The 26,425-nt window shown below is 47.8% G+C and overlaps 2 protein-coding genes, 3 long non-coding RNA genes and 1 pseudogene across 10 annotated transcripts; 4 read left to right on the top strand and 2 right to left on the bottom strand.

Moving 5' to 3' along the window:
• Positions 1-2,219: 2,219 nt before the first annotated feature.
• On the top strand, positions 2,220-9,532 carry LOC127926732 (titin-like). Its single transcript, XM_052512238.1, has 10 exons — positions 2,220-2,306; positions 2,823-2,854; positions 4,135-4,259; positions 6,719-6,812; positions 7,393-7,594; positions 7,655-7,861; positions 7,923-8,057; positions 8,126-8,215; positions 8,975-9,298; positions 9,368-9,532. The coding sequence occupies exons 1-10, from the start codon at positions 2,220-2,222 to the stop codon at positions 9,530-9,532; spliced, it is 1,461 nt and encodes a 486-aa protein (XP_052368198.1).
• A 1,294-nt stretch (positions 9,533-10,826) lies between these two features.
• LOC127926736 (ETS-related transcription factor Elf-2-like) lies at positions 10,827-15,485 on the top strand (the record flags this gene model as incomplete). The annotated part of the gene is made up of 6 exons (XM_052512240.1): positions 10,827-10,953; positions 11,817-12,009; positions 12,434-12,829; positions 13,919-14,093; positions 14,518-14,754; positions 14,969-15,485. Coding segments are annotated over 6 exons (1,434 nt in total), but the record flags the coding sequence as incomplete, so codon positions are not given.
• LOC127926737 (uncharacterized) lies at positions 12,872-13,905 on the top strand. Of its 5 annotated transcripts, none has more exons than XR_008124999.1 (3): positions 12,872-13,018; positions 13,340-13,402; positions 13,766-13,905. It is a non-coding gene; the product is annotated as an uncharacterized LOC127926737 (long non-coding RNA). The 5 variants fall into 5 exon arrangements; XR_008124998.1 differs by lacking the exon at positions 13,340-13,402 and adding an exon at positions 13,151-13,213; XR_008124997.1 differs by having other exon boundaries at positions 13,717-13,777.
• Positions 15,486-17,056: 1,571 nt separating the features above from the next.
• Positions 17,057-17,716, top strand: LOC127926735 (uncharacterized). 2 transcript variants are annotated; one of them, XR_008124993.1, is made up of 3 exons: positions 17,057-17,203; positions 17,366-17,445; positions 17,524-17,716. It is a non-coding gene; the product is annotated as an uncharacterized LOC127926735 (long non-coding RNA). The 2 variants fall into 2 exon arrangements; XR_008124994.1 differs by having other exon boundaries at positions 17,286-17,445.
• Positions 17,717-22,358: 4,642 nt separating this feature from the next.
• Positions 22,359-23,375, bottom strand: LOC127926734 (uncharacterized). Its single transcript, XR_008124992.1, has 4 exons — positions 23,329-23,375; positions 22,877-22,960; positions 22,527-22,694; positions 22,359-22,442 (listed from the first exon to the last, which is right to left on the bottom strand). It is a non-coding gene; the product is annotated as an uncharacterized LOC127926734 (long non-coding RNA).
• Positions 23,376-23,657: 282 nt separating this feature from the next.
• LOC127926731 (nocturnin-like) lies at positions 23,658-25,165 on the bottom strand (annotated as a pseudogene).
• Between the last annotated feature and the right edge of the window lie 1,260 nt (positions 25,166-26,425).

Raw genomic sequence — 26,425 nt, 5'->3', positions numbered from 1 at the left:
GCAAACAGTTTAAAGCCTGTAGTTAGTTGGACACGGTGGGAGTGAAAACACAAACCAAAGCATTTCAGATGTAAAAAGGGAAAGGTATTTATTTAATTATTTTGAAGTGTTCTCTTTGGAAAGGAGTGTTGTCCAGCCAAGTAAGCAGACAGACAACGGTGTGTCTTCTTCCCTCAGCGTTTCTAAAGGAACCGACCTCTGCTGTAACGTCCTAAACTTATTTTAATTTTTAACTCCTTGTTTTTCTTCCCTTTTTTAAAATTCCGTCATTAGTTGCTGACACGATGACTTGTTGTGCGAGTCGCTGAGTGCTGTCTGGGGCGTAGACTTGGTGTGAGACTCCAGTCAGAAAACTAACCCATTAAAGTGGATGATGACCTAAGTACCTACATGCTCTGGCATCGATATAAACATTTCTGCACTTGGTACCTCAGCAGACTGTTTCATTTTTAGTTACTTTAGTGAGAGATTTTTTTTAAATCAGGTTTTCCTACTTAGACTAAGGTCTTTGTCATAATGCAAAATGAAGACACGTTTATATGCTCTTAAAATCTTTATTCCTTGCGCTGAATGTTCATTGTTAGGAATGCAATACATTATATATTAATGGTGTCTTAAAATGCTCTGTTATGCTTTTTAAAATGTTGAATGCACGTGCCTATTATGGATGAATTGTCCTTTTTTTCCTGCTTTGGTTGACGTTCGATCGATGCAAGAGCAGAGCAGATGGAAAAGAAAGCGAGACATCTCACTCGCTCCTTTTTTTCCCTCCTTCATATACAGTCAATGGACTAAGCGAATGAGACCCAGCTGCTAATTTATTGGTGCCTATGGGAGAGCCTCCCCTGAAGCAGACAGGAACTTTAAAACATGGTTAACGGCCTGAGTGGGACATCTAAATGTATCCACCATCTTTGGCAAGAGCTCAAGAGAGGCGGAGGATTTCCTGTGTTTAGCGCGGAAGGACACCCGTCTGCCGCGGTGTGGGGGTTGTGAAGCGGTCTGGATGAATTTGAGATTTCCTCTGGCGGCGGGTGATCTGAGCTTTTGGCTGCCTTTGCATTTCAGTGTGAAGTCAATACGAATCTGCAACACGGGAAGAACATGGCGACTTCACTTCATGAGGGCCCGCTAACCAACTCGATCTGCTCATCAGAGCAGGTAACGGAATTTATTTTTAGAACTCGTTCTACCGGCGACCGTTTGACACGTTGTGTGTTTATTTTAGCGACCGCTGCGCCCCATATCCGTTAAGTAGTTTCGTGAAATAATGGAGGGCAAAGCAGGAAGTGATCACCTTGTAGTAACCTGCATGGCGATGTCCGCTTTTCTTCAATCGTTCTTAAAATGTTTAAAATTACTGTTTGGATTTGAGCACTGGAGGATTAGACCGCAATCTGCACGTAGCAGCGCGTGCATATCGTGATTTATAGTTTCTTCGTCCATGTGTATCATAATAACTAGTTATTCTGGCAGAGGGGAGCCCCGCTGAAACCGGGAAGTGGTGTAGATGTGTTGTCTTTCCTACGTCTTTGCCACGCTGTCTGAGTCGGAAGGGCATGTGGATTTATGTTTATTCCGCGTTTATCATGGCTTTAAATACACAATCTGTTTATATCATCTACCTATATTGAATCAGTTATGTTGTGATTTTATCCCTGTATTGAAATTTAGTCTATCGATATATTTTTCCTTGTTGAATAACACATACAGCCAGTTTGTTCAAACATTGAATGACACGGAAGTGAGTGTAAACATTTAGTTGAAAGCTGTATTCTAGTCATTTTGTGACTTTTTTCCCCATCTGTTTTTTCAGTCATGTACCGTTTTCTGAGTCCGATTCGGACCGTTATCTAAGTGTGGGCCCAGTGGTTTATCCCGTGAAGTGTGTGGCTGCTAACGGTGCACTCAATGCTGGCTTTTGCGTTTACTCGCTCGCGATTTTTAAGTGCAAATCGTGTCTCGTTTAAGTTCAGTTCGCCATACAAAGGTTATTCTTTTACATTGGCTAGAGTGTGTTTGCATTTCTTCCTTGATTTAACGATAATTTAAAAAATATTTTTGGATCATTTCGATGGCGGAAGCATTGTTATGCATCTAGGCGGGTTGTGGCTTGATTGACAGGTCCATTTGACCAACGGCGCTCGTGAGGCGTTCGAAATCCTCCCACCAGCCAATGAGCGCTGCTGACGGGTGGGCGTAGATAACTGAGTTATCCAATGGTGTCCGGGGCGGGAGTGAGTGACGTGGGGATGGAGACCGTCTTCACCGTCTTCGAAGAGAACTGGAGGAAAGGCTACGCGAGTGTAAACACGGAAGTCATAGGGGACTGCACTACTTTGTGTCGGACTTGCTATTATTGGCTCGGTCAAATAGTACCAGCTTTTTCTTTCTTGCTTGTCGAGTAATGATGAAAATCATATTTATTCACACGCATTTTGTACTTTTGAAATATGCTGACTTTTAGCCTCAATTGCTTTTTACAGATGTTAATTCATTTTCTTAAATACAATGACTGAATAAGGTAGTGCAGCAGTACTATTTCAACCCAAGTCCGTACCCAACCAAATATTCTGATAACCAACCTCGCTTATTATTATTAACCAAACACTCACTGTTGAACGAATCCCTAGAAATATGAAAATGCATAACATTTTATTTCACTTTTACAGTTAAACTTTTACAGTTAAAAGTTTACTTTTTAAATATTTTTTGTGTTAACACTTTGACAGTTAAATGTATAATATGCTTACAGATAAATGCATCTTAGTATGTATGTCAAATGTCTGTGTTTATTTCTAGCCTATGTATCGGTGTCAAAGTATCCCGTCTATGTGGCAGCTCGGCCTATCAGGTGCCTATAGTAGTTCTGCTTGTTTATGTGTGTGTGTGGGGGGCTACAGTTTGTTTGCGCTTGGGACGACGGGTAGTGTGTGTGTGTCAGGGTCTGAATGAGAGGGATTGGGGGGGAGGGGGTGTCAGTCTGTCTTCCTAAAGATAACCCCTCTCCCTACCCTGTGCCTGCCTCGTAGCCAAACATGGGCAGGGGTGATGGTAACCAGATACGTGCTTCCCAGAGAGGGACAACAACAGGTGCCCTGGGTTTAGTCCCAAATGGCACCCTATCCACTATATAGTGCACTACTTTTGACCAGGGCCCAGAGCGCTCTGGTCAAAAGTAGTGTACTGTAAATGGAATCCCTGGGCTTAGTCTGTCTCCTAGTTCCTCAGAATGACTGCATACCCCATACTAATAAATTGCATAATTTTTCCTTGTCTCCTTTTTTTTTTTTGTGAAACAATTCCTAGCCCAAATGATTTACCATGACCAGATGAGCACAAGGAAACCCTCTAGACCCCTTGTTGTAGACAGCCCATAATGAGGAAAACAGATTGGGTCATTTTACAAGGAAAACATCAGGGCCCAAAGGAAAGGAGGAAACCATGACTTCTAACCAATACTTATTATATGGTTAGTTAGTTATGGGTAGTTAGTTAGTTATGTAGATGGTTAGTTAGTTATGGTTATAGATGGTTAGTTAGTTATGGTTTAGTTATAGATGGTTAGTTATAGATGGTTAGTTAGTTATAGTTATGGTTAGTTATAGATGGTTAGTTAGTTATAGATGGTTAGTTATAGATGGTTAGTTATAGATGGTTAGTTATGGTTAGTTAGTTATGGTTAGTTAGTTACTTGATGCTCTGTAACATCTGTTTTAAGGTCAGTCTGACACTGTAGGTCATGGTGGTAGAGAGAGACTTATTTGCAGCTGATCCTACATCAGTTATGCCATAGTAACTGGAGACGGAACGGTTGCTAGGTGGCGCCAGAGACAGGATGTCAGCTTTGACAGACTTTAGAAGTCCTGTGTGTTTAGTGTAGTAAACAAGCCATTTGAAGTGTCTCAACCTTTTAGTTTGGTAGTAAACTGTTAATGGTGGAACACCGACAGTGTTTTCACAATAAAAACCAAACCGTGGTAACAGTCTTGAGGTAACCAAACACCACTTTTATTTCCAGTAGGTTGCATCAGAACCCCTCTGTACTGTACAAGTGATGAAATGTCTACAGCGGCTGTACAGACCTGCAGCGGTGCTTTTCACCTTTACTAACGTGTGTTTTCTGTGTTTCAGTGGAGCGTCCGTCCATTACCAACAGTCTGGCACCAGCATCTACTGTTCTGATAAGACCATCGAGGCTGCCGAGGCTCTGCTGCACATGGACTCTGTTACCAGCCTGAGAGGAGACCGCAGCCCAGGTATTCACCATGACATATTCCATCCATAACCAGGTATTCACCATGACATATTCCATCCATAACCAGGTATTCACCATGACATATTCCATCCATAACCAGGTATTCACCATGACATATTCCATCCATAACCAGGTATTCACCATGACATATTCCATCCATAAAGGTATTCAGCATGACATATTCCATCCATAACCAGGTATTCACCATGACATATTCCATCCATAACCAGGTATTCACCATGACATATTCCATCCATAACCAGGTATTCACCATGACATATTCCATCCATAACCAGGTATTCACCATGACATATTCCATCCATAAACAGCAGACCCATCCATAACCAGGTATTCACCATGACATATTCCATCCATAACCAGGTATTCACCATGACATATTCCATCCATAACCAGGTATTCACCATGACATATTCCATCCATAAACAGGTATTCACCATGACATATTCCATCCATAAACAGGTATTCACCATGACATATTCCATCCATAAACAGGTATTCACCATGACATATTCCATCCATAAACAGGTATTCACCATGACATATTCCATCCATAACCAGGTATTCACCATGACATATTCCATCCATAACCAGGTATTCACCATGACATATTCCATCCATAACCAGGTATTCACCATGACATATTCCATCCATAACCAGGTATTCACCATGACATATTCCATCCATAACCAGGTATTCACCATGACATATTCCATCCATAACCAGGTATTCACCATGACATATTCCATCCATAACCAGGTATTCACCATGACATATTCCATCCATAACCAGGTATTCACCATGACATATTCCATCCATAACCAGGTATTCACCATGACATATTCCATCCATAACCAGGTATTCACCATGACATATTCCATCCATAACCAGGTATTCACCATGACATATTCCATCCATAACCAGGTATTCACCATGACATATTCCATCCATAAACAGGTATTCACCATGACATATTCCATCCATAAACAGCAGCCCAGGTATTCACCATGACATATTCCATCCATAACCAGGTATTCACCATGACATATTCCATCCATAACCAGGTATTCACCATGACATATTCCATCCATAACCAGGTATTCACCATGACATATTCCATCCATAACCAGGTATTCACCATGACATATTCCATCCATAACCAGGTATTCACCATGACATATTCCATCCATAAACAGCAGCCCAGGTATTCACCATGACATATTCCATCCATAACCAGGTATTCACCATGACATATTCCATCCATAACCAGGTATTCACCATGACATATTCCATCCATAACCAGGTATTCACCATGACATATTCCATCCATAACCAGGTATTCACCATGACATATTCCATCCATAACCAGGTATTCACCATGACATATTCCATCCATAAACCAGGTATTCACCATGACATATTCCATCCATAAACAGGTATTCACCATGACATATTCCATCCATAACCAGGTATTCACCATGACATATTCCATCCATAACCAGGTATTCACCATGACATATTCCATCCATAACCAGGTATTCACCATGACATATTCCATCCATAACCAGGTATTCACCATGACATATTCCATCCATAACCAGGTATTCACCATGACATATTCCATCCATAACCAGGTATTCACCATGACATATTCCATCCATAACCAGGTATTCACCATGACATATTCCATCCATAACCAGGTATTCACCATGACATATTCCATCCATAACCAGGTATTCACCATGACATATTCCATCCATAACCAGGTATTCACCATGACATATTCCATCCATAACCAGGTATTCACCATGACATATTCCATCCATAACCAGGTATTCACCATGACATATTCCATCCATAACCAGGTATTCACCATGACATATTCCATCCATAACCAGGTATTCACCATGACATATTCCATCCATAACCAGGTATTCACCATGACATATTCCATCCATAACCAGGTATTCACCATGACATATTCCATCCATAACCAGGTATTCACCATGACATATTCCATCCATAACCAGGTATTCACCATGACATATTCCACCCATAACCAGGTATTCACCATGACATATTCCATCCATAACCAGGTATTCACCATGACATATTCCATCCATAACCAGGTATTCACCATGACATATTCCATCCATAACCAGGTATTCACCATGACATATTCCATCCATAACCAGGTATTCACCATGACATATTCCATCCATAACCAGGTATTCACCATGACATATTCCATCCATAAACAGCAGCCCAGGTATTCACCATGACATATTCCATCCATAAACAGCAGACAAGAACAGAGAGACATATTCAGATCCATGACATATTCACATCCATAAACAGCAGCCCAGGTATTCACCATGACATATTCCATCCATAAACAGCAGCCCGAGGTATTCACCTGTATGACATAGGTCACCCTCATAGAGGAACCAGATCCCATCCAGGAAGAAGAAAGGTATTCAGGACACGGATTCACCCTCCAGAGGAACCAGAGCCTGACCACCGACCTGACAGGAAGGTTAGTGATGAGGAACCAGGTATTCACCTGACATATTCCATCCATAACAGCGGAGGTATTCACCAGAGCCTGACATATTCCTCCAGGAAACAGGAGGTCACAGAGGAACCAGAGGACCATTCACCTGTGAAGGTTAGTGATGAGGATCACCCTCCATGACCATACCTGTCAGGAAGGTTAGTGATGAGGACACGGAGGTCACCCTCCTAGAGGAACCAGAGCATGACCACATCACCTGTCAGGAAGGTTAGGGATGAGGACACGGAGGTCACCCTCCTAGAAACCAGAGCCTGACCACCGACCTGTCAGGAAGGTTAGGGATGAGGACACGGTGTCACCCTCTAGAGGAACCAGAACCTGACCACCAACCTGTCAGAAGGTTAGTGATGAGGACACGGAGGTCACCCTCCTAGAGGAACCAGAGCCTGACCACAACCTGTCAGGAAGGTTAGGGATGGGACACGGAGGTCACCCTCCTAGAGGAACTTAGAGCCTGACCACAGACCTGTCAGGAAGGTTAGGGATGAGGACACGGAGGTCACCCTCTTGAGGAACCAGAGCCTGACCACCGACCTGTCAGGAAGGTTAGTGATGAGGACACGGAGGTCACCCTCCTAGAGGAACCAGAGCCTGACCACAGACCTGTCAGGAAGGTTAGGGATGAGGACCACCCTCCTAGAGAACCAGAGCCTGACCACCGACCTGTCAGGAAGGTTAGTGATGAGGACACGGAGGTCACCCTCCTAGAGGAACCAGAGCCTGACCACCGACCTGTCAGGAAGGTTAGTGATGAGGACACGGTCACCCTCCTAGAGGAACCTGACCACCGACCTGTCAGGAAGGTTAGTGATGAGGACACGGAGGTCACCCTCCTAGAGGAACCAGAGCCTGACCACCAACCTGTCAGGAAGGTTAGTGATGAGGACACGGAGGTCACCCTCCTAGAGGAACCAGAGCCTGACCACCAACCTGTCAGGAAGGTTAGTGATGAGGACACGGAGGTCACCCTCCTAGAGGAACCAGAGCCTGACCACCGACCTGTCAGGAAGGTTAGTGATGATAATCACCCTCCTAGAGGAACCAGAGCCTGACCACCAACCTGTCAGGAAGGTTAGTGATGAGGACACGGAGGTCACCCTCCTAGAGGAACCAGAGCCTGACCACAGACCTGTCAGGAAGGTTAGTGATGAGGACACGGTCACCCTCCTAGAGGAACCAGAGCCTGACCACAGACCTGTCAGGAAGGTTAGTGATGAGGACACGGAGGTCACCCTCTAGAGGAACCAGAGCCTGACCACAGACCTGTCAGGAAGGTTAGGGATGAGGACACGGAGGTCACCCTCCTAGAGGAACCAGAGCCTGACCACAGACCTGTCAGGAAGGTTAGGGATGAGGACACGGAGGTCACCCTCCTAGAGGAACCAGAGCATGACCACTGTCAGGAAGAAGAAAGTTTAGTGATGAGGACACGGAGGTCACCCTCCTAGAGGAACCAGAGCCTGACCACCGACCTGTCAGGAAGGTTAGTGATGAGGACACGGAGGTCACCCTCCTAGAAACCAGAGCCTGACCACCGACCTGTCAGGAAGAAGAAAGTTTAGTGATGAGGACACGGAGGTCACCCTCCTAGAGGAACCAGAGCCTGACCACCGACCTGTCAGGAAGGTTAGTGATGAGGACACGGAGGTCACCCTCCTAGAGGAACCAGAGCCTGACCACCGACCTGTCAGGAAGGTTAGTGATGAGGACACGGAGGTCACCCTCCTAGAGGAACCTGACCACCGACCTGTCAGGAAGGTTAGTGATGAGGACACGGAGGTCACCCTCCTAGAGGAACCAGAGCCTGACCACCGACCTGTCAGGAAGGTTAGTGATGAGGACACGGAGGTCACCCTCCTAGAGGAACCAGAGCCTGACCACCACCTGTCAGGAAGGTTAGTGATGAGGACACGGAGGTCACCCTCCTAGAGGAACCAGAGCCTGACCACCGACCTGTCAGGAAGGTTAGTGATGAGGACACGGAGGTCACCCTCCTAGAGGAACCAGAGCCTGACCACCGACCTGTCAGGAAGGTTAGTGATGAGGACACGGAGGTCACCCTCCTAGAGGAACCAGAGCCTGACCACCAACCTGTCAGAAAGTTTAGTGATGAGGACACGGAGGTCACCCTCCTAGAGGAACCAGAGCCTGACCACAGACCTGTCAGGAAGGTTAGTGATGAGGACACGGAGGTCACCCTCCTAGAGGAACCAGAGCCTGACCACCAACCTGTCAGGAAGGTTAGTGATGAGGACACGGAGGTCACCCTCCTAGAGGAACCAGAGCCTGACCACCGACCTGTCAGGAAGGTTAGTGATGAGGACACGGAGGTCACCCTCCTAGAGGAACCAGAGCCTGACCACCGACCTGTCAGGAAGGTTAGGGATGAGGACACGGAGGTCACCCTCCTAGAGGAACCAGAGCCTGACCACCGACCTGTCAGGAAGGTTAGGGATGAGGACACGGAGGTCACCCTCCTAGAGGAACCAGAGCCTGACCACCGACCTGTCAGAAAGGTTAGTGATGAGGACACGGAGGTCACCCTCCTAGAGGAACCTGACCACCAACCTGTCAGGAAGGTTAGTGATGAGGACACGGAGGTCACCCTCCTAGAGGAACCAGAGCCTGACCACAGACCTGTCAGGAAGGTTAGTGATGAGGACACGGAGTCACCCTCCTAGAGGAACCAGAGCAGACCACAGACCTGTCAGAAAGGTTAGGGAGGACACGGTCACCCTCCTAGAGGAACCAGAGCCTGACCACAGACCTGTCAGGAAGGTTAAGATGACTCTAAGACAGAATAGAATACTGGCTATCCACTGAGAAATCAAGAAACGTTCCATAATACTACCCAAAGATACTGTCTGTTGATTGGAGATGCTGTCTGTTGATTGGAGATGCTGTCTGTTGATTGGAGATGCTGTCTGTTGATTGGAGATGCTGTCTGTTGATTGAGATGCTGTCTGTTGATTGGAGATGCTGTCTGTTGATTGGAGATGCTGTCTGTTGGATTGGAGATGCTGTCTGTTGGATTGGAGATGCTGTCTGTTGGATTGGAGATGCTGTCTGTTGGATTGGAGATGCTGTCTGTTGGATTGGAGATGCTGTCTGTTGGATTGGAGATGCTGTCTGTTGGATTGGAGATGCTGTCTGTTGGATTGGAGATGCTGTCTGTTGGATTGGAGATGCTGTCTGTTGGATTGGAGATACTGGCTGTTGATTAAGACATCAAAGTAATGCTAAAGAGCCTAAATGGTTTTAATGATGAAGGTACTATAAAGATGTTGATGGTAAATGGGACTGACTTGTCAGACTGGCTGTATCTTGTAGACAGGATGTTGATGTTAAATAGGACTGGCGGTATCTTGTAGACAGGATGTTGATGTTAAATAGGACTGGCTGTATCTTGTAGACAGGATGTTGATGTTAAATAGGACTGGCTGTATCTTGTAGACAGGATGTTGATGTTAAATAGGACTGGCTGTATCTTGTAGACAGGATGTTGATGTTAAATAGGACTGGTTGTATCTTGTAGACAGGATGTTGATGTTAAATAGGACTGGCTGTATCTTGTAGACAGGATGTTGATGTTAAATAGGACTGACTTGTCAGACTGGCGGTATCTTGTAGACAGGATGTTGATGTTAAATAGGACTGGCGGTATCTTGTAGACAGGATGTTGATGTTAAATAGGACTGGCTGTATCTTGTAGACAGGATGTTGATGTTAAATAGGACTGGCTGTATCTTGTAGACAGGATGTTGATGTTAAATAGGACTGGTTGTATCTTGTAGACAGGATGTTGATGTTAAATAGGACTGGTTGTATCTTGTAGACAGGATGTTGATGATAAATAGGACTGACTTGTCAGACTGGCGGTATCTTGTAGACAGAAAGAGCGCCGTCTATTGGCATATTGGGAGATTGCACGCAATGTGAAATGCTCATGTCTTCGACCCATGTCAATTGATTTGATTGATTTTGAATAACTTTATTGGTCTGTTTGTCTGTGTAGCGGGGAGGAAGCCAAAGACCCACCCGCCTGCTGTGTCCAACGGATCGCCGGACCTCAGCATCAAGAAGAAACCCAGAGAAGGAAAAGGTGGGACACACCAAATATACAGAAAGGACACATCCATAAACCGCCTGTCTCTCTGTCGACCGACCCGCCTGTCTCTCTGTCGACCGACCCGCCTGTCTCTCTGTCGACCGACCCGCCTGTCTCTCTGTCGACCGACCCGCCTGTCTCTCTGTCGACCGACCCGCCTGTCTCTCTGTCGACCGACCCGCCTGTCTCTCTGTCGACCGACCCGCCTGTCTCTCTGTCGACCCGACCCGCCTGTCTCTCTGTCGACCCGACCCGCCTGTCTCTCTGTCGACCCGACCCGCCTGTCTCTCTGTCGACCCGACCCGCCTGTCTCTCTGTCGACCCGACCCGCCTGTCTCTCTGTCGACCGACCCGCCTGTCTCTCTGTCGACCGACCCGCCTGTCTCTCTGTCGTCGCCGACCCGCCTGTCTCTCTGTCGACCGACCCGCCTGTCTCTCTGTCGACCGACCCGCCTGTCTCTCTGTCGACCGACCCGCCTGTCTCTCTGTCGACCGACCCGCCTGTCTCTCTGTCGACCGACCCGCCTGTCTCTCTGTCGACCGACCCGCCTGTCTCTCTGTCTCTCTGTCCCGACCCGCCTGTCTCTCTGTCGACCCGACCCGCCTGTCTCTCTGTCGACCCGACCCGCCTGTCTCTCTGTCGACCCGACCCGCCTGTCTCTCTGTCGACCCGACCCGCCTGTCTCTCTGTCGACCCGACCCGCCTGTCTCTCTGTCGACCCGACCCGCCTGTCTCTCTGTCTCTCTGTCGACCCGACCCGCCTGTCTCTCTGTCGACCCGACCCGCCTGTCTCTCTGTCGACCCGACCCGCCTGTCTCTCTGTCCGACCGACCCCCGCCTGTCTCTGGTCCCCCAGGCAGCACCACGTACCTGTGGGAGTTCCTGTTGGACTTGCTTCAGGACAAGAACACGTGTCCCAGGTACATCAAGTGGACTCAGAGGGAGAAGGGCATCTTCAAGCTGGTGGACTCCAAGGCCGTGTCCAAGCTCTGGGGCAAACACAAGAACAAACCTGACATGAACTATGAGACCATGGGGCGGGCTCTGAGGTGAGGGTTTACCCTACAACCGTCTAGCACTTGAAATGGCATTGACTGTGGAAGAGGCTTTAAGCTGAGTTAGGTGTGTAGGTTGTTGGTTTGGATGAGTTCCTCTGAGGAACATGAGTTAATGTGTAGGTTGTTGGTTTGGAGGAACATGATCCCCTCCCTCTGTCTTCCCCCCTACCCCCCCTCTATTTCCCTCCCTCTGTCTTCCCCCTACCCCCCTCCTCTATTTCCCTCCCTCTGTCTTCCCCCTCCCCCCTCCCTATCCCCTCCCTCCTCTCTTCCCCCTCTCCCCCTCCTCTCTCCCCTATCCCTCCCTCCTCTATTTCCCTCCCTCCGTCTTCCCCCTCCTCCTTTCCCTATCCCCTCCCTCTCTCCCTCCCTCTCTCACCCTCCTCTCTCCCTCCCTCTCCTCCCTCTCTACCAGGTACTACTACCAACGTGGTATACTGGCCAAGGTCGAAGGTCAGCGGCTGGTCTACCAGTTCAAGGAGATGCCCAAGAACATCGTTGTCATCGAGGACGATAAGGCCGACTCCAGATCGGGCGATCTTATTGGCTCAGAGAAGTCTTACCACGAGAGAGTCCTGCCCTCGTCGGAGACGATACTGAATGTGGCCGAGCTCGCCACGACGCCCACCATCCTGAGGGGTGGGACTAGAACCGTGGTCCATCCTCCGGTTGCTAAGGGCAACAAGGCGGCGGTGACGGGGGGCGGGGCGGCGGTGGGGGTTCCGAGGATAGTGACCATTTCCACGGCGCCAGACGGAACCCAGACGCAGCATTCTCACACGGCCATCATCCCCACTGCCTCAGGACCCAGGTTAGAGACACACCCTAATACTGACCCTGAAACATACATCATCCCCACTGCCTCAGGACCCAGGTTAGAGACGCACCCTAATACTGACCCTGAAACATACATCATCCCCACTGCCTCAGGACCCAGGTTAGAGACGCACCCTAATACTGACCCTGAAACATACATCATCCCCACTGCCTCAGGACCCAGGTTAGAGACACACCCTAATACTGACCCTGAAACTGAAACATACATCATCCCCACTGCCTCAGGACCCAGGTTAGAGACACACCCTAATACTGACCCTGAAACATACATCATCCCCACTGCCTCAGGACCCAGGTTAGAGACGCACCCTAATACTGACCCTGAAACATACATCATCCCCACTGCCTCAGGACCCAGGTTAGAGACGCACCCTAATACTGACCCTGAAACATACATCATCCCCACTGCCTCAGGACCCAGGTTAGAGACACACCCTAATACTGACCCTGAAACATACATCATCCCCACTGCCTCAGGACCCAGGTTAGAGACGCACCCTAATACTGACCCTGAAACATACATCATCCCCACTGCCTCAGGACCCAGGTTAGAGACGCACCCTAATACTGACCCTGAAACATACATCATCCCCACTGCCTCAGGACCCAGGTTAGAGACACACCCTAATACTGACCCTGAAACATACATCATCCCCACTGCCTCAGGACCCAGGTTAGAGACACACCCTAATACTGACCCTGAAACATACATCATCCCCACTGCCTCAGGACCCAGGTTAGAGACACCCCTAATACTGACCCTGAAACATACATCATCCCCACTGCCTCAGGACCCAGGTTAGAGACACACCCTAATACTGACCCTGAAACATACATCATCCCCACTGCCTCAGGACCCAGGTTAGAGACACACCCTAATACTGACCCTGAAACATGCCTCAGGACCCAGGTTAGAGACACACCCTAATACTGACCCTGAAACATACAATTCACTTTGGAGGTTTTATGCTGAATGTAAAAGAGTTTATCTATCGATATCTAGTAAGTTTGTATTTACGAAACTTTGTCACGGACTCCATTTTGTTATCGTTTCCGTCTCCAGGACTGTACGGGTTGCCATGCAAGTGCCTGTAGTCATGACAACGTCACTGGGCCAGAAGATCTCAACGGTTGCCATGCAACAGGCGCCAGGGACGTCGGGAGGCCAAACGACGTACCAATTGGCCAACGCCTCTCCCATCGGCACGGCAACGGGCAACGCGAACTCCCAACCGAAGGTGGGTAACCACGCTAGTTGGTGTGTCAGCTAGCTGCTCTGTAGTGCAGACAGACTGGACAGTTTGACGGCTGAGCTACACAGACACGCCTCATACTAACCAAGTCCACGATTCAAAACTTGAATCTTGTAAACCATACAGACTGGACAGTTTGACGGCTAAACCAACACCCTCTACATCATAAAGTTTCCACGATTCATAACTACTCTGTAGTGCAGACAGACTGGACAGTTTGACGGCTGAGCAGGTTGTGAGACACGCCTCATACTAACCAAGTCCACGATTCATAACTACTCTGTAGTGTAGACAGACTGGACAGTTTGACGGCTGAGCTACACAGACCATCTCTTCTCTCCAGGTTGTGATCCATCTGTATAGATCTAGAATGTGTAGACCTGTTCCTAACCATCTCTCTCCTCTGCAGGTTGTGATCCAGACCATCCCCACTATGGTTCCAGCCACAGCGGAGAACGGAGACAAGATCACGGTCCAACTGGCTAAGATCATCACCATCCCGGCCCACCAGCTGGCCCAGTACCAGCAGCAGACCAAGCCTGGCCTGGGGGGCTCCCCGACGGGCAGCATCTCTCTCCTGGGCGGGACAAACTCCTGGGGGGTACGAGCCCTGGCACCTCATGTTACCATGGCTGCAGGGACACAGGTGTCTGTTTTAAAAATAGTTTTTTTTATTGGCCATTTTAAGCTAGACATCGGAAAACACATACTTTAAGACATCACAAGATACTGACATGCAAGTATAAAAGTATTGCATTTGGGCACAGACTTTTTTGTGTATTAATTTGTATTTATTTTTGTTACAAATTCAAACATTGTCTTCATTTATGGAATTACAAATTGTATCCCCTGTGACCAAGGTGATGAGGCTGGCCGTTCCCACAACGCTGCATCATCATCAACAACAACAGACACATCATATCGTCACGACGACGCAAGGTGGCGGGACCGGGACGGCAGTGGTCACCGTGACGACGACAACAGCCAATCAGAGCGCTCCGGTGGCGGCATCCCATATCATCAGCGGCATCATCAAGAGATCTGGCACGGCGACGAGAGAACAGCAGCAGCAGCAGGCCAAGACGCTGACCGTTAAAACGGTACAGGCCCTCCCCGTCCAGACCACGTTACCGGAAGCACCGGAGATCATCACGGTAGTCGTCTAAATCAGAGGAGCTCCCGCCTGAGATCAAGTCAGAAGATCCGGAGTTTTGAGGCCACAAGTACGGACACACACACACACACACACACACACCTCAACATTGTACAGTTTTTTGCCCACATAGTTTGTTCTTTTTTTTCTACATGACAGTTTGAGAGACTATAAAGACCCACAACCAGCTCTGATTTACCCTGGGGGGGGGTGTGTGTGTCTACCTTCCTACCACAGCCTCATCTCTATGGGGGGTGGGGGGGGTGACCTTCCTACTAATAGTCTACCTTCCTACCACAGCCTCATCTCTGTGGGGGGTGGGGGCCTCATCTCTATGGGGGTCTACCTTCCTACCACAGCCTCATCTCTATGGGGGGTGTCTACCTTCCTACCACAGCCTCATCTCTATGGAGGTGGGGGGGTCTACCCACCATGTGCATCCCCAAATGGCCCCCTATTCCCTATAAAGTACACTACTTCTGTAGGGAATAGGGTGTCATTTGAGCTGTACGATACTGTCGGTTACCCAGCCAACACAGGAACCCAGCAATGACTTCTCAGAAGGGAAGAATCTCCTTCAGAAAAAGGGACCAAGTCCAGTTTAAATCACTACATGTTCTGTTTCTGGCAGATGAGACACTAGCTGACTAAGCTACAACGGACAAATGCAAACTTAAAAAAAGACAAAACGAGAACACTAAACAAAAGGCTAATTATTAAAAACCAAAAAAAATGTGAACTGGAAAAGGAGAGAGATGGAGGGAGGGGGGGGGGTTGTATAGAAATGTATCTGTGTACGACCAGCATTTGATTTGCCGAATCACTGTGCAGATTCCCGGTGCGTAAACCAACCACACGAAAGACTGCGGGCTGTTCTAGGATCAGCTCTTACAAGGGGTAAATAAAGAAAGCCAAAGGGACTTGTGTATATATAACTATTATACAGTTTAGGGGGAATTGAATTCACAACAAAACAGCCTTAGAATGATCTGTTTTTATTTGTCATTCATTGTTTATGAGATAATTTAGCTTTTTTTTGTGTGTTACGGTTTCTTGACCTTTTTGAATACCTTGTACCAAGCACAGTGTTATAAAACAATACGACAACAACATTGTTCTCTTATAGTCTGAAGCCCAGGTCAGTGGGTCGGTTACAGGGGTTTGGGGTCAAAACCATTACAATTCAGGAAGTAGACTGAAGTTCTAATTCTCTTCAATGATAAAACAAAAAATTCAAAATTAGTATCGACTGTAATAGAAATGGAATTGACTCCCAACCCCTGGTTGGTTCTAGTAGGCCTTGACCATAGGCTTACTACATCTACATCCCCACGGTAACGGTCTCTAGGGTAACTGCTCGTCAGCCATCTTGGCTCCGCCCCCTCCCTTTCCTTCAGCAGTTTCTGCTTTTCTTAGTCGTATGAAGAGGGAGAAAGCTGTTCGGAACTGAACTAGTTTGTATATTCAACATTTGAAGTATATTCTATTTTGTTGTACTCTTGTTTCAAAGTGTATTCAAGTAGATTTTACTGAAATATAAAAAAAAAACATTTGAATTAAACGACTTTCTGTTTTGTCTTTTGTTTAAATTAAATGATGCTTTTCCAAAGGTGATGTTTCTGCATTTGTGGTAAATGCTGTTGTTGGCTCAGACGTGTTAGAGCGCGTCAAAACCGTGAGAGAGGTGATCCACACACCACCGGGAACCCTTCTCTCTGGGACCTGTTCCAACCGACAACTAGTAACCCTTTGGTTGCAGGGATTCTGTTTCTAAACAGGTCCATTCAGGGTTTAACTAGAACTAGTTGAACGGGAGGCAACAGACTGGCTTCAATGGCTCAGCTGGTTGGTGCAGAGTGACTGCGTTCACCACCCGCCTGCAATGTGTGTAGACCGAGTACAGAAGTTTAGTAGCTCCGGAACCATTTAATCAGAGTTCTAGGTTCCATCCCCATCAGGAACGTGTGTGTGTAGACCGAGTACAGAAGTTTAGTAGCTCCGGAACCATTTAATCAGAGTTCTAGGTTCCATCCCCATCAGGAACGTGTGTGTAGACTGAGTACAGAAGTTTAGTAGCTCCGGAACCATTTAATCAGAGTTCTAGGTTCCATCCCCATCAGGAACGTGTGTGTAGACTGAGTACAGAAGTTTAGTAGCTCCGGAACCATTTAATCAGAGTTCTAGGTTCCATCCCCATCAGGAACGTGTGTGTGACCGAGTACAGAAGTTTAGTAGCTCCGAACCATTTAATCAGAGTTCTAGGTTCCATCCCCATCAGGAACGTGTGTGTGTAGACCGAGTACAGAAGTTTAGTAGCTCCGGAACCATTTAATCAGAGTTCTAGGTTCCATCCCCATCAGGAACGTGTGTGTAGACTGAGTACAGAAGTTTAGTAGCTCCGGAACCATTTAATCAGAGTTCTAGGTTCCATCCCCATCAGGAACGTGTGTGTAGACTGAGTACAGAAGTTTAGTAGCTCCGGAACCATTTAATCAGAGTTCTAGGTTCCATCCCCATCAGGAACGTGTGTGTAGACTGAGTACAGAAGTTTAGTAGCTCCGGAACCATTTAATCAGAGTTCTAGGTTCCATCCCCATCAGGAACACACAGCAGAAGGTACTATGTCGTAATTAATGTCCACATTTCACATGCTGGTGATAAATGTAGTTCCACAGCTTACCACCAGGGGACATTGGATGGCATTTCAACTGGTGAGGTAGGAAGTGATTTATAATGTGTAGAACACCACACAGAGACAGAAAAGAAGGGCAGATTGTTTTATTGCACACAGGCTGACAGTTTGAATATAAACTACTGTCCTGGGACTGATGCTCTGTAAATAACTGGGTCAGTTGGTAGTACGTGGCACCATGCCAGGGATATGGTTTAGTTTCCTACTGGGGCCACCGTACACCATGCCAGGGATATGGTTTAGTTTCCTACTGGGGCCACCGTACACCATGCCAGGGATATGGTTTAGTTTCCTACTGGGGCCACCCTACACCATGCCAGGGATATGGTTTAGTTTCCTACTGGGGCCACCGTACACCATGCCAGGGATATGGTTTAGTTTCCTACTGGGGTCACCGTACACCATGCCAGGGATATGGTTTAGTTTCCTACTGGGGCCACCTGTACACCATGCCAGGGATATGGTTTAGTTTCCTACTGGGGTCACCGTACACCATGCCAGGGATATGGTTTAGTTTCCTACTGGGGCCACCTGTACACCATGCCAGGGATATGGTTTAGTTTCCTACTGGGGTCACCGTACACCATGCCAGGGATATGGTTTAGTTTCCTACTGGGGCCACCGTACACCATGCCAGGGATATGGTTTAGTTTCCTACTGGGGCCACCGTACACCATGCCAGGGATATGGTTTAGTTTCCTACTGGGGCCACCATACACCATGCCAGGGATATGGTTTAGTTTCCTACTGGGGCCACCGTACACCATGCCAGGGATATGGTTTAGTTTCCTACTGGGGACACCGTACACCATGCCAGGGATATGGTTTAGTTTCCTACTGGGGCCACCGTACACCATGCCAGGGATATGGTTTAGTTTCCTACTGGGGCCACCCATACACCATGCCAGGGATATGGTTTAGTTTCCTACTGGGGCCACCGTACACCATGCCAGGGATATGGTTTAGTTTCCTACTGGGGCCACCATACACCATGCCAGGGATATGGTTTAGTTTCCTACTGGGGCCACCTGTACACCATGCCAGGGATATGGTTTAGTTTCCTACTGGGGCCACCTGTACACCATGCCAGGGATATGGTTTAGTTTCCTACTGGGGCCACCGTACACCATGCCAGGGATATGGTTTAGTTTCCTACTGGGGTCACCGTACACCGTGCCAGGGATATGGTTTAGTTTCCTACTGGGGCCACCGTACACCATGCCAGGGATATGGTTTAGTTTCCTACTGGGGCCACCCATACACCATGCCAGGGATATGGTTTAGTTTCCTACTGGGGCCACCGTACACCATGCCAGGGATATGGTTTAGTTTCCTACTGGGGCCACCGTACACCATGCCAGGGATATGGTTTAGTTTCCTACTGGGGCCACCCTACACCATGCCAGGGATATGGTTTAGTTTCCTACTGGGGCCACCGTACACCATGCCAGGGATATGGTTTAGTTTCCTACTGGGGTCACCGTACACCATGCCAGGGATATGGTTTAGTTTCCTACTGGGGCCACCGTACACCATGCCAGGGATATGGTTTAGTTTCCTACTGGGGTCACCGTACACCATGCCAGGGATATGGTTTAGTTTCCTGCTGGGGTCACCGTACACCATGCCAGGGATATGGTTTAGTTTCCTGCTGGGGTCACCGTACACCATGCCAGGGATATGGTTTAGTTTCCTGCTGGGGTCACCGTACACCATGCCAGGGATATGGTTTAGTTTCCACCCATACAACGTATAAACACACTACTGGAAGTTTGTTTATATTACAAATTAAATGTGCCGTAGGGGTACGTTCAGATAGAAATATGCTATTTAGAACAAACGCTCATCTCTGACGTATACAATAAGGAACCACGTTGGCTCTATTTAGTGGTATTTCTATGTGCAACTTTCAATAACGTTTTTGTACCGAACAAGTATCAGTAGGCATTAATGACACACCTGACCAGTATTAGACCAGAAAAGGACATGTGTACATATACACACACAGTAAGAGGAAATGCTGATGAACCTTACAAAACATACATATATATATATATACACATGTACCCTCTGCAGTTGAGGAAATGCTGATGAACCTTACAAAACATATATATATATATATATATATACCCTCTGCAGTTGAGGAAATGCTGATGAACCTTACTATATATATATACACATGTACCCTCTGCAGTTGAGGAAATGCTGATGAACATTACTATATATATATATATACCCTCTGCAGTTGAGGAAATGCTGATGAACATTACTATATATATATATACCCTCTGCAGTTGAGGAAATGCTGATGAACATTACTATATATATACCCTCTGCAGTTGAGGAAATGCTGATGAACATTACTATATATATATATATACCCTCTGCAGTTGAGGAAATGCTGATGAACATTACTATATATATATATATATACCCTCTGCAGTTGAGGAAATGCTGATGAACATTACTATATATATATATATATATACCCTCTGCAGTTGAGGAAATGCTGATGAACATTACTATATATATATATATACCCTCTGCAGTTGAGGAAATGCTGATGAACATTACTATATATACACACCCTCTGCAGTTGAGGAAATGCTGATGAACATTACTATATATATATATACACACCCTCTGCAGTTGAGGAAATGCTGATGAACATTACTATATATATATATATATATATATACACACCCTCTGCAGTTGAGGAAATGCTGATGAACATTACTATATATATATACCCTCTGCAGTTGAGGAAATGCTGATGAACATTACTATATATATATATATATACACACCCTCTGCAGTTGAGGAAATGCTGATGAACATTACTATATATATATATATACACCCTCTGCAGTTGAGGAAATGCTGATGAACATTACTATATATATATATACACCCTCTGCAGTTGAGGAAATGCTGATGAACATTACTATATATATATATACACCCTCTGCAGTTGAGGAAATGCTGATGAACATTACTATATATATATATATATACCCTCTGCAGTTGAGGAAATGCTGATGAACATTACTATATATATATATATATACCCTCTGCAGTTGAGGAAATGCTGATGAACATTACTATATATATATACACCCTCTGCAGTTGAGGAAATGCTGATGAACATTACTATATATATATATATACCCTCTGCAGTTGAGGAAATGCTGATGAACATTACTATATATACACACCCTCTGCAGTTGAGGAAATGCTGATGAACATTACTATATATATATATATACCCTCTGCAGTTGAGGAAATGCTGATGAACATTACTATATATATATATACCCTCTGCAGTTGAGGAAATGCTGATGAACATTACTATATATATATACCCTCTGCAGTTGAGGAAATGCTGATGAACATTACTATATATATATATACCCTCTGCAGTTGAGGAAATGCTGATGAACATGTTTAACACGTATTCAGACACCTTTACTTTCCAATAAAAAAAATATATATATATATATTTACTTTCCACACATTTTGTTAAAGATTCATTTTAAAATTTAATATTTTTTTAATCAATCTTCACACACAAAACCCCGTAATGACAAAGCAAAAACAGGTTAAGACATTTTTACAAATTTAAAAGTATTCAAACTCAGTACTTTGTTGAAGCGATTACAGCCTCAAGTGTTCTTGAGTATGACTCTACAAGCTGGTCACACCTGTACTTGGGAAGGTCCTCTCCAGCTCTGTCAGGTCGGATGGGGAGCGTCGCTGCACAGATATTTTCAGGTCTTTCCAAAGATGTCCGATCAGGTTCAAGTCCGGGCTCTGGCAGGGCCAATCAAGGACAGAGACTTGTCCCGAAGCCACTCCTGCGTTGTCTTGGCTGTGTGCTTAGGATCGTTGTTGTGTTGGAAGGTGAACCTTCGCCCCCCCCCAGTCTGAGGTCCTGTGTGCTCTGGAGCAGGTTCATCAAGGATCAGTCTGTACTTTGTTAATCTTTGCCTCCATCCTGACTAGTCTCCCTGCCACTGGAAAACATCCCCACAACATGATGCTGCCACCACCATGCTTCACCGTAGGAATGGTGCCAGGTTTCCTCCAGACGTGACGCTTGGCATTCAGGCCAAAGAGTTCAATCTTGGTTATCATGGTTAGAGTAGTATTTCTAAAATGTAATCAATTTTAGAATAAGGCTGTAATGTAACCACATTTTGAAGAAAGTCAAGGTGTCTGAATACTTCCCAAAATGCACTGTAATACTTCAGAATATTTAGGCAAGTTAACTCCTAGTTAGCCGGCTAACCCCTTGATCCTGCTCTGTAGGATTACCCCCTTGAACTGAAGCAGCCCAGGACAAGTAGAGTTGAATAGTAGCAGGTAGGGTGCAATCATCACAGTGTCAGAGACAACAACACAGAGACTCTACTGTAGACAGGAACCATAGAGCCTAGTTTCAGCAGTCTGTCCAGTCCAATCATCACAGTGTCAGAGACAACAACAGCACCTCTACTGTAGACAGGAACCATAGAGCCTAGTTTCAGCAGTCTGTCCAGTCCAATCATCACAGTGTCAGAGACAACAACTGCACCTCTACTGTAGACAGGAACCATAGAGCCTAGTTTCAGCAGTCTGTCCAGTCCCATCATCACAGTGTCAGAGACAACAACAGCACCTCTACTGTAGACAGGAACCATAGAGCCTAGTTTCAGCAGTCTGTCCAGTCCAATCATCACAGTGTCAGAGACAACAACAGCACCTACAACAGCACCTCTACTGTGTCAGACAGGAACCATAGAGCCTAGTTTCAGCAGTCTGTCCAGTCCAATCATCACAGTGTCAGAGACAACAACAGCATCTCTACTGTAGACAGGAACCATAGAGCCTAGTTTCAGCAGTCTGTCCAGTCCCATCATCACAGTGTCAGAGGTACAACAGCACCTCTACTGTAGACAGGAACCATAGAGCCTAGTTTCAGCAGTCTGTCCAGTCCCATCATCACAGTGTCAGAGACAACAACAGCACCTCTACTGTAGACTCTACTGTCCAGACAGGAACCATAGAGCCTAGCTTCAGCAGTCTGTCCAGTCCAATCATCACAGTGTCAGAGACAACAACAGCACCTCTACCTGTTTCCCTCCTCCACAGGAACCATAGAGCCTAGTTTCAGCAGTCTGTCAGTCCAATCATCACAGTGTCAGAGACAACAACAGCACCTCTACTGTAGACCCGGAACCATAGAGCCTAGTTTCCCCAGCAGTCTGTCCAGTCCAATCATCACAGTGTCAGAGACAACAACAGCACCTCTACTGTAGACCCCTCCGGAACCATAGAGCCTAGTTTCAGCAGTCTGTCCAGTCCAATCATCACAGTGTCAGAGACAACAACAGCACCTCTACTGTAGACAGGAACCATAGAGCCTAGTTTCAGCAGTCTGTCCCCTCCGTCGCATTCCTCTCAGTCTCCCTTCATTCAGTGTTTAAATCGATAACATGACTTCTGAAACCCTCACACCAAGCGGGTTGTCTCCTCCCTATTTCCCTCCTCCAGTTCTCCAGTCATCACCCCCAGAGAGAGATGGGTTCGGACTCGGAGGGACCCTGGCTGCTCCGTCCCTCCTGTCTCCATCCCTTCTGTTCTGTCCCCTCCATCCTCCCCTCCTTCCCCTCTGTTCCTTCCCCTGTCTGTTCCCTCCATCCCTCGTTCTGTCCCCTCCCTCGTTCTGTCCCCTCCATCCCTCGTTCTGTAACCCTCCATCCCTCGTTCTGTAACCCTCCATCCCTCGTTCTGTCCCCTCCATCCCTCGTTCTGTAACCCTCCATCCCTCGTTCTGTCACCCTCCATCCCTCGAATTGTCAATCAAGAGTCCATATGATCCTCTTCACTCCTCCTGCTGCTTTTTAAAGCTGAAGTCACACACCAGCGAGAGGTGATCGGAGGGGTAGTTGTACGACGGAAGCCTGTTGGGGCCAATCTGTTCCTCTGTAGGCATATCCAACACGGCGTCCACACTGAAAGCTTCTCTAGAGTACCAGATATAATCCAATGTGGTGCAGCACTCTCCCGTCGGGCCGGATCTTCCACGTGGTGTAGGCCGGTTCGAAAGCCCGTCCCGGCTTAACCGTTTATAGGCGGAGTCAAGGATCAACGGTGACGATGCGGCACGCTGGTAGACGTCCTCGGAAGGCACAGCGTTGAAGTCGCCGCAGACGAGGAGAGGGGTGTCTGGGGAGACGCGATGGGACCCCCGGTGATTGGGTGAGGGTGGCGAGGTTCCGGAGAAGGTCGGAACCCTGGGCACTACGGAGGCATTCCCAGCCGCTCCGGGCTTTGAGGTGCGTCACGGCAACACACAGCCGCCGGCCTGTCACCCTGCAACGCAGCGTCGTGGACGACCGCCACCTGTAGGGAAGACGAATGCATAAAACAGTTAAGGGTTTACGTTCCAGTCTGTATGTTTAACAATCTACACAAACAGTGGCTGTCCAGGAGGAGGGTTGACCTCTGACCTCTCTTGCCTGTTATAAAATAGGATCCTGTCAGAATCCTTCATTCCCTGAGGTAATCGACATGCTTGGAAATCAGAGTTTCCATCCTATTAGGCCAGACGTTGTCAGACCAGTGATTTACTTCAAGGAAGGAAGGACCGTTCAACTGGCTAGTTTTGCAGACCTGGTTGGTGGGTGTTAAAAGGGCACACAGCCGGACATTCACACTATCCACCAAGTCCAACCGGGCTTCATCGTAGAACAGAGCACATCCATCCGGACCGTTGTTGCCCTCCACATTCAAACACGGAGACCAGGGCTTGGGGCAGAAGTTGCCGCGGTAACCCAGTCTGGCCAGGATTGGCTGGAAGGTGTCGTAGTAGTGGGTCGACTTCCTGTAGACACAGGATGTGAGGTCGGTAGGTGAGGATCTCTTCTAGGATGAGGTATTTACGCTCCGCCCAGTTCAGGGCTTCCAGGGGACAGTTGACGAAACTGTCCATACCTTCACCTAGAGCTGGAGGGAGAGAGAATTCATCTGTCAGTCCATCCATCTCACTGTCCTCGATGCCAATTCAAATGAGCAATAATATACCATTTAATAGCCCTGAATGAGATGAAATGTTCATGACTATTTTTGCTACAATTAAGAACCATATTTACCTTGAGCCAGTATGTTCCACTGCATAACTCTAATGGTCCTCTGGGTGGCATCGTTGTCCACTTCCTCCCTGTCCACCTCTCCCCTCCCCCGGGCAGATGAAGGCTCTGAGGAGGCGAGGAGGCCTGTCCCGTAGAGCCTCCTCACACCCTCAGCAGCTCCAGGGGGCCCCCGGGGAGAATGACACCCCTGTGAGGGGAGGGGTGCTGGGCCAGCAGGGTGGTAGTGGTGTTGTTGTTGACTGGGGTCTGGGCCAGGGAGCTGTAGAGTCTACTGGGCACCACTGCCCATTGGACAGACTGGAGACAGAGAGAGAGACAGAGAGAGAGACAGAGAGACAGACAGAGAGAGAGACAGAGAGACAGACAGAGAGAGAGACAGAGAGACAGACAGAGAGAGACAGAGAGAGAGAGAGGGTGTAGGGAGATAGAAAACATTGTAGGAGTTGAGTTACAACAATAACATGATATTTCACAGGACACTTTAATCCAATACCAAGTCCCAAACTATTTTAACCACAACTCTCAGTGATCCCCACAACATAGAACCACACAAAGGGCCAACAAGGGTAGCCCAAGGTTGATTCCATCCCAGAAATAGGTGTCAGTCTCTAGGGAGAAGTCCTGCGAACCCTGGGCCTCACTCCCCACGTGCCTGGTTCTGGGCCTCCTCCCCACGTGCCTGGTTCTGGGCCTCACTCCCCCACGTGCCTGGTTCTGGGCCTCACCCACGTGCCTGGCCCGGGCCTCCCCCCCACGCGCCTGGTTCTGGGCCTCACCCCCCACGCGCCTGGTTCTGGGCCTCACCCCCCACGCGCCTGGCCCCGGGCCTCACTCCCCACGCGCCTGGTTCCGGGCCTCACTCCCCACGCGCCTGGTTCCGGGCCTCACTCCCCACGCGCCTGGTTCCGGGCCTCACTCCCCACGCGCCTGGTTCCGGGCCTCACTCCCCACGCGCCTGGTTCCGGGCCTCACTCCCCACGCGCCTGGTTCCGGGCCTCACTCCCCACGCGCCTGGTTCCGGGCCTCACTCCCCACGCGCCTGGTTCTGGGCCTCACTCCCCACGTGCCTGGTTCTGGGCCTCCCTCCCCACGTGCCTGGTTCTGGGCCTCACTCCCCACGTGCCTGGTTCCTCACACTGTAACTGGGCCTAGTGTTGTACTGATCCATGTCTACTGCTGTAGCAACACCAGCTTTTCCCTACACACTGATCTTGGGTCAGTTTTCCTCCAGCCCTTTATGGTTAAGGATTTGGGAAGCTGATCCTAGATCTGTGCTTAAGGGTGACATTTATCCTCTCTCTCTCTCAATTCAGGGAGGATCCGACTAACCCTAATCCCC

Source organism: Oncorhynchus keta, unplaced genomic scaffold (genome assembly GCF_023373465.1).
Source record: "Oncorhynchus keta strain PuntledgeMale-10-30-2019 unplaced genomic scaffold, Oket_V2 Un_contig_8116_pilon_pilon, whole genome shotgun sequence".
NCBI lineage: Eukaryota > Metazoa > Chordata > Actinopteri > Salmoniformes > Salmonidae > Oncorhynchus > Oncorhynchus keta.
The sequence above is the reverse complement of the archived record's forward strand: the minus strand, read 5'-3'. Positions and strand labels throughout refer to the sequence as shown.